At 63.9% G+C, this 6,996-nt stretch overlaps 1 protein-coding gene across 2 annotated transcripts; it reads left to right on the forward strand.

Moving 5' to 3' along the window:
* Nucleotides 1-317: 317 nt before the first annotated feature.
* Nucleotides 318-3,627, forward strand: LOC127026437 (membrane primary amine oxidase-like). 2 transcript variants are annotated; one of them, XM_050911681.1, is made up of 5 exons: nt 318-1,896; nt 1,978-2,178; nt 2,264-2,267; nt 3,025-3,154; nt 3,320-3,627. In XM_050911681.1, exons 1-5 carry the CDS (start codon nt 327-329, stop codon nt 3,620-3,622), a joined length of 2,208 nt encoding a protein of 735 aa, XP_050767638.1. In that variant the 5' UTR covers nt 318-326; the 3' UTR covers nt 3,623-3,627. The 2 variants fall into 2 exon arrangements, with proteins under 2 accessions (XP_050767638.1, XP_050767637.1); XM_050911680.1 differs by lacking the exon at nt 2,264-2,267 and having other exon boundaries at nt 1,978-2,263.
* The last annotated feature ends 3,369 nt before the right edge of the window (nt 3,628-6,996 follow it).

Genomic DNA, 6,996 nt, shown 5'->3' on the forward strand with positions numbered 1-6,996 from the left:
TCCATCCTCTCAAGGTCTGCAGTGTAGCATGTGGGGCAAGAGGGGAAGGACAGATGCAGAAGCATTAAGTTTACTTAAAATTATGACCCGCTGGGGGAAGCAGAACAAAGTTGCCTTTTATGGTTCCCAGCAAATCCTGGGCATGTCTGAGAACATCCCCCTGCGCCCTCCCTGCGAGCTGCTCCAGGCTGTTCCCTGTTGAGAAAACGGGGGAAAAAACCAAGCCCAACCAAACCCAGCCCCTTCTGTCAGCGGGTCGCTGGGAGGATTCTGCAGCTGGAAACCCGCCCTGCCAGACTGCGGGAGCTCTCAGTGCCTCAGCAGACATGAACGTGAAAACGGTGCTCATCCTCCTCATTCTGGCTTTAGCCACGATATTTGCCTTAGTCTGTGTGTTGCTGACCAGAGGAAAGGCCCCCAGCACCTGCCAGCACCAGCCCCCGGAGCAGGAGGACACCGATGACGGCCAGAGCCTGGTCTTTGCCGATCTGACACCCGAAGAGATGGTGCAAGTGGTGCGGTACCTGCAGGGAAACCTTGGGGTGCAGCTGGTTGACGCCTCGCGTGCAAAACCCTCCGACAACTGCATCGCCTCCGTCGACGTGCAGGTCCCCGCCAAGGCAGAGGTGCTGCAGTTCCTGGATGGCGGGGGGGCTCGCCCCCCCCGGGAGGCGCTGGCTGTGCTGTACTTTGGGAACCAGCCAGACCCCAATGTCACCGAGTACGTGGTGGGTCCGCTGCCAACGCCAGTGTATCACCGGGACGTCACGGTGCAGAAGTACGGGGGGAAGGTGCCGTACCACCGCAGACCCGTTACCGGCAAGGAGTACGTGGATATCCACGCCCTCATCCAGCGGGAGCTGAGAAGGGCACCACGCTTCCTCGCCATGTGCTGCGAGTCCGATGGGACCGATCTGGCCATCCTCACGACGGCCCCGCGGGGCTTCAAGTCCGGCGACCGTGCAACTTGGTTTGTCCTCTTCCACAACGTGGCCGGCACCGGCTACTACCTCTCGCCGGTGGGGCTGGAGGTGCTGGTGGAGCACAGGGACCTCCACATGTCCCGCTGGCAGCTGCGCCAAGTCTTCTACAATGGCCGGTACTTTGCCAGCACGGGGGATCTGGAGGATGCGTTTGTGGCCAACTTGCTGGAGGTCGTCAGGATCAAGAAGCCCCGGGCTGAAGCGGTGCTGGGCTCGATGAGACCCCGGCACCCGCCCGGCTCCCCAGGTCCGCTGCAGTATGAGCCCCAGGGTCCCCGCTACAGCGTCAGGGACAACCGTGTCACCTTCCAGGGCTGGAGCATCGCCTTTGGCATGAACCCCAACTCCGGCCCGCGCCTCTTTGACATCAGATACCGCGGGGAGAGGATTGTCTATGAGCTGAGTCTCCAGGAAGCCTTAGCCCTGTACGGCTCCAACTGCCCCGGGGGCATGTCGACCCGCTACCTCGATGGGAGCTTCGGCATCGGCAGGTTTGCCTACGAGCTTGTCCGGGGCCTCGACTGCCCCTACACGGCGACCTACGTGGACCGGCACTACCTGGCAGAGTCAGAGACCCCCAAAACCAACCAAAACTCGCTCTGCATTTTTGAGCATGACGCTGCCATCCCTCTGCGGCGCCACTTCTCTGACTTGCAGTCCCTGTACTACGGCGGGCTGCGGAAAAACATGCTGGTCATCCGTGCCGTCTCCACTCTCATCAACTACGACTACATCTGGGACTTCATGTTCCATGGCAGCGGGGCCGTGGAGGTCCGGGTGCACGCCACCGGCTACATCAGCTCCTCCTTCTTCTATGGCCGAGGCATCGACTACGGCAACAGGGTTGGGCCCCACACGCTGGGGACGATGCACCTCCACCACATCCACTACAAGGTGGACCTGGATGTTGACGGTAGGTCTGGGCGCCTTTGTGCATGGCTGCGGCTCTGCCCGGGGCGCGGAGCTCGAGAGGGTTTTCCCTTCTGCTTCACAGGGCAGCTGAACTCCCTGGAGACCCAGGACATGGGGTACGAGCTCGTGAAAGAACCCTGGAGCATGCAGAACACCATCGAGCGGCCGTACCTCCGCAGGGAAAGGCTGGAGAGGGAGGACGAGGCGGCGTTCCCGCTCAATGCCCCCATGCCCCGCTACCTCTCCTTTGCCAGCCCCAATCCCAACAAGTGGGGGCATCCGCGCAGCTACCGAATCCAGATCACCAGCTTCGCCGGGGAGCACCTGCCCGCCAGCAGCCCCATGGAGAGGTCCATCAGCTGGGGCAGGTGGGTGCCAGGGCTGGGGTGCACGTGGCCCCCACCCACTCTCCTGCCACCCTGCCACCGTGTCTCTGGCTGCTCCTGCCCGCCAGCGGAGGGGGGGCTGCTGCCTCCCAGCAAGCCTGTGCCAGGCTGCAGGGAAGGGTTAAACAGCAAACATGCATATTTTTTGGCTCTGAAAATCCCTTGAAACGTTGCTCAGTGACATCTGTTCCACAGGCAGGAATCTGACCCCAGATAAGATTAATTTAGAGCAATCACATGTGTTTTTCCCTGTGAGGGATGTAGGATGAACTCCCAAGGGAAGCACTGGCATCCCCGGGTCTTGACATCTTCACGTGAGGACAGAATGTCTTTTGGAAAGTGCTTGGGATAAACACAGAACTGGCTCGCTGCCAGGGTGAAATTTAACAGCTCACGTTCTGGGGGAGGCTGTAGGAGTTAAAAGTGGCTGGGGCTGAAGTGAGTGCGTCGGGCAGCGAGCAGCAGTGTCTGTGCCGGGATGCGTTTGTGTTTCCCAGCAGGGCTGGAGCAGCCGCAGGCAGCAAGCGATCCCCTGAAAGCTCGAAGGTGCCGGCTGCTGCCCGTTGCTGCCACGCTGGTCCCTGCCAGCCCTTTCCCTCCCTGACGCAGGGCAGACCAGGTCCCCCGGCGCGTGCCAGGGATGCATCCAGCCCCACTTTGCCAGTGCATCCCCAGGCAGCAATGCCATGGCTGCCCTGCCCCGCACCAGCACGGACGAGCCCCTCTGCTTCCCGTGCTGGCAGGTACCAGCTGGCCGTCACCCGGCGGAAGGAGGAGGAGCCCACCAGCACCAGCATCTACAACCAGAACGATCCCTGGACGCCCACCGTCGCCTTCGCTGACTTCATCAACAACGAGACCATCACCAACAAGGTGAGCCAGGGTCCCCTGGGCGGAGGGGAGCTGAGCACCACGGGCGCCCGCCCCGGCTCCTGCCCTGGCCAGAGGCTTCACCCGTCCTCTGGCCAAACCGGGCGGCTGCCAGGCTGAAAGGGTCCCGCTCAGCCTGACAGGACGCCTGGCTCCCCTCCTGCCCAGGACCTGGTCGCCTGGATATCCTTGGGGTTCCTGCACGTCCCCCACGCTGAAGACGTCCCCAACACAGTGACCGTGGGGAACGGTGTTGGCTTTTTCCTGAGGCCCTACAACTACTTCGACGAGGACCCCTCGGTGGACTCGCCCGACAGCATCTACTTCAGCAGCGAGCAGGATGCCGGGGCGTGCGGGGCCAACCCCCTCGCCTGCCTGCCCCCCGCCGCTGCCTGTGCCCCCCGCCTGCCCCCCTTCCGCTATGGGGGCTTCCTCAACCTCAGCCTGGCACTGCCGCCCGGCGGGCTCTGACGGGGACGGGGCCACCGCTGCCCCCGTCCCCGCCAGTGAGGGCAGTCCATGTCTGGCCGTCGAGTGCATCCTCGGAGGGGCTCTGCCGCCACACCGGGACCTGCCCTCCCCATGCCTGGGATGTCGCGTGCGCAGGGTCAGGTTTTCGGAGGAGCTCAGCTCTCATTTCAGCACTGCAACGCTGCCGAAGGTGGACTCAAAGCCTCTGAAAAACAGCCCCTAGTAGTGATTTTGGGTGACTCCATCCAGGATGCCACCCAAAGTGCTGAGGGGTGCCCATGGCCGCTCTCCTCCTCTGGGACCGGGGCTCCCACCGCCTCCCCAAGGTAGGTCGGTGCACACAGTGTGATGGTGCCAGCCAGGGCTGGGCATTGCACAGAGCTGCAGCTCCCCTTGGAGCCGTGGTCCATGCCGAGGGTGGTGGAAGCGGACAGCGTGGCAGCTGCTGTGGCCTGGCCACAGCCCAGGGGTGCTGGGCCACAGGGAGCCAGCAGCTCCAGGATGCCCGAAACATCCACCCCGGCTCTGCGGCCGCTGCAGCTCTAGGGCTGCTGGGGCCCAGGCGATGCTGAGCTCTGGCTGCTGCGGCAGTGCCAAGCTCTGGAGACAGACAGGGACAGTGCGCTGGGCTGCACCGGGAGCCCACAGGAGGAGCACACTGCAGGACCGCGGGATGGGCACTCCCCGAGCTGAGCTGCCCCGTGTCCACCCTTCCCCAATAAACAGGCACTTGGGTGCTTTTTTCTGACCAAACTGTTGTGTAGCTCATGGGTGCTGCTGCGGCTCCTGCGGCTGGTGGCTGGAGCCCCGGCACTGTTGATGCTGCGGGCGCTGGTGCCCTGTAACGGGGGGTCCTGGCTCAGCTCTGTGGCGCTCGCGGGGGTCCAAGGGCTGCGGGGCCGGTACAGCACCCGGCACGGCTGTGCAAGCATGCAGTGGCCGTGCTCTTGGAACCTGGGTGCTGGCAGGAGGCTCCTGACGGGGAATATGGGACAAACAAGGGAGTTAATGTGTAACGCCTGTACCGAGCCACATTAATCGGTTCTGGCCTTGGCTGCTGCCCGGCGCGCTCAGTCCCCGCCGGCGCGGGGACCCTTGCTCCTGCAACCCCAGCTGTGTGCACAGCCCTGGGCTGCAGGACCTCACAGCCTCTGGAGCCCATTCCCACTGTGCCAGGCTGGGCTGGGGACACTGAGGGGCTTGGTGAGGGCGGTTCAGCTCCAGCCTCACGGCCCGGCCCTGGCACGTGGCTGCAGATGCCAAGCGCTGGCCAACGTGTCCCTGGGGCATGGTGGGCACCCATCCCCTCTGACCCCTCGCCTGGGAGCTGGGTCTGCCTAGGGCCACGCTGCAATGGGTGCGAGAAGCCCTAACGGCAGCAGCGTGTCCCCCCGGGAGCCAGCTCGGCTCGCTGCAGCGCAGAGAAGGGATGTTGGGCAGGAGTGGGCACCTCGGGGGCATGGCTCAGTGTGAGGCTGCAGTGGTCCCTGGGTGCCCTGGGGTGACAGCGGGGGCTGTGCCCCAGAGGCACCTCCTGGGGCTCGGGGGGAGCAGGCGGGATCCTTCCTGTGAAGGGAAGGTCGCAGCCGGCCAGTTCCCTGCCTGCTGCTGTGTGCCCACGTGTTTGCAAGTGCTGCCTAGGCTCTGCCCGCGTGCTGATGCAGGCGAGACCAGACACGCTCCGGTGCTGGTAGCAACCTGGCTCACTGCCCGCTGCCTGGCCCCAGACCTTGCAGCAGGCCGGGAACTTTCTGGATGAAACATTGGCACCACATGTGGCACATTACGTTACAGCACCTGCGTGCACTGCACCTCCCGTAGCTGCATCCAGTGCCTTGGGACTCGCGGGGACACCATGTCCCGGAGCCAGCCACTGCAGGCACACAGCTCCTGGGCCGTCAGCTGATCCCAGGCTCATTGTGCACAGATCCCAGTGCAGAAATAAAGCACCCCCAGCCTGGCCCCCTTCCTCCCCTGGGAAAGCCACCCTGGCCTGTTTGCAATGCATGTCCCTGGGCAGCGGTGCTGCCAGTGCGGCTGCCTGGTGCAGGGGACGAGCTGGAGCCTGTCATGGCACTCTCAGAGCCGAAGGCCAAACCGGCCAGGATGCAAAACCCCGTGGTGCCCAGGAGGTCAGCAGCCTCCGCTGCCTCAGCCTGCCCCGGCTCCACACGGCAGCTGTGGGGCCGGGGATTTACCCGAAGCACAGGGCATGGAGCCGGCGCTGGGAAACCTCCACCGTGTGGACCCTGGCAGCTCCGGCACAGACCTGCCCCACGGCACGTGCAGCCTGGCCGTTGCACAGGGGGATGCTGGACCGTGCCGCTCCGTCAGCAGCAAGGCTCTGCCGGCAGCACAGCTCTGTCGGCAGCGCTTCGTGCGCACTCCTGCGCTGCACCAGCTCCCGCTGTGCTGGGAGGGAGGAGGTGGCTGCGCCTGTCCTGTTTCCCGGCCTCTCTCCACTGCGGCCCCAGTTTTCCTGCAGTGACCCTTTCCAGGGGGACTGGAGCATGCTAGTTTCCATCCCCCAACACCTTTTGCCCCCATTTTGTGCTGTGAAATCTCTCAGGGAGAATTTATCGCTGACTGTTTCAAAATATTTTTGACGCAGAAGCCAAATCTGTTGCATTCCTTCACGCTGGCCAAAGCCACTCTCGGTTGAGGACCCTGGAATGAGCTGTTGGAGAATTTGTTTTGCAAGAGTAATTCCATTTCTGTGCAAACTTGTGCTTTGTTGGGTTTTTTTTGTAGGTTGGGAGCTCAGCCTGGGGGCTCGGACGCCTGGGTCTGTCTCCCCTGGGCTCAGCGAGGCCGGGCTGGGAGGGATGGGGAGGAGCAGCCCTGGGCAGGGATGCTCCTGTGGCCGGGGCTGATCCTGCAGCGTTTGCACCGATTGTCTCCCGGGCGCTCGACTTTCCCCTCCTTCACATGCATTTCCAGTTCACTGACGGCAGCTGGGAAATTGCCGCTCGGCAGGACAGCGTGAGCCCCCGGTGCTGCCTCCCTCCGTGCGCAGCCCTGGCCGCCCTGGGACTCCCCTGGCCCCGCTCCCTGGCACGGCGAGGCTGCTCCAGCCGTGCTCCATCCCTGGGGATGGAGTTGGATCAGGCCAGCCTGGGCCAAGGATGCTGAGCGCAGGGTCAAGCTTTGGCTGTGCCCACGTTTCCCTTTGCCCGGGAACGTCAGCCCTGGTGTGAAGCAGGGACGCCGGGAGGGATCCCGGCTGCCACTGCCTGACAGGCGGCTCCTTGGGGCCGAGGACAAGCTGCCCGCAGAGCACGTGCGTTGCTGGTCTGTGACTGCAGATCTGCCCTGGCAGCCCCAGCCTTGCAAGGGAGACCAAGGCAGATCTCTAACCATCCAACTGCCTTCAG

The sequence above is a fragment of the Gymnogyps californianus genome, chromosome 28 (genome assembly GCF_018139145.2).
Source record: "Gymnogyps californianus isolate 813 chromosome 28, ASM1813914v2, whole genome shotgun sequence".
NCBI classification, from domain to species: Eukaryota; Metazoa; Chordata; class Aves; order Accipitriformes; family Cathartidae; genus Gymnogyps; species Gymnogyps californianus.

What these genes read in the sequence shown, in the direction of transcription:
- LOC127026437 (XM_050911680.1), top strand. Translation starts at nt 327, where the DNA reads ATGAACGTGAAAACGGTGCTCATCCTCCTCATTCTGGCTTTAGCCACG. An exon ending in GGTGGACCTGGATGTTGACG is followed by an intron (nt 1,897 to 1,977) that starts GTAGGTCTGGGC and finishes TCTGCTTCACAG; the next exon opens with GGCAGCTGAACTCCCTGGAG. An exon ending in AGGTCCATCAGCTGGGGCAG is followed by an intron (nt 2,264 to 3,024) that starts GTGGGTGCCAGG and finishes CCGTGCTGGCAG; the next exon opens with GTACCAGCTGGCCGTCACCC.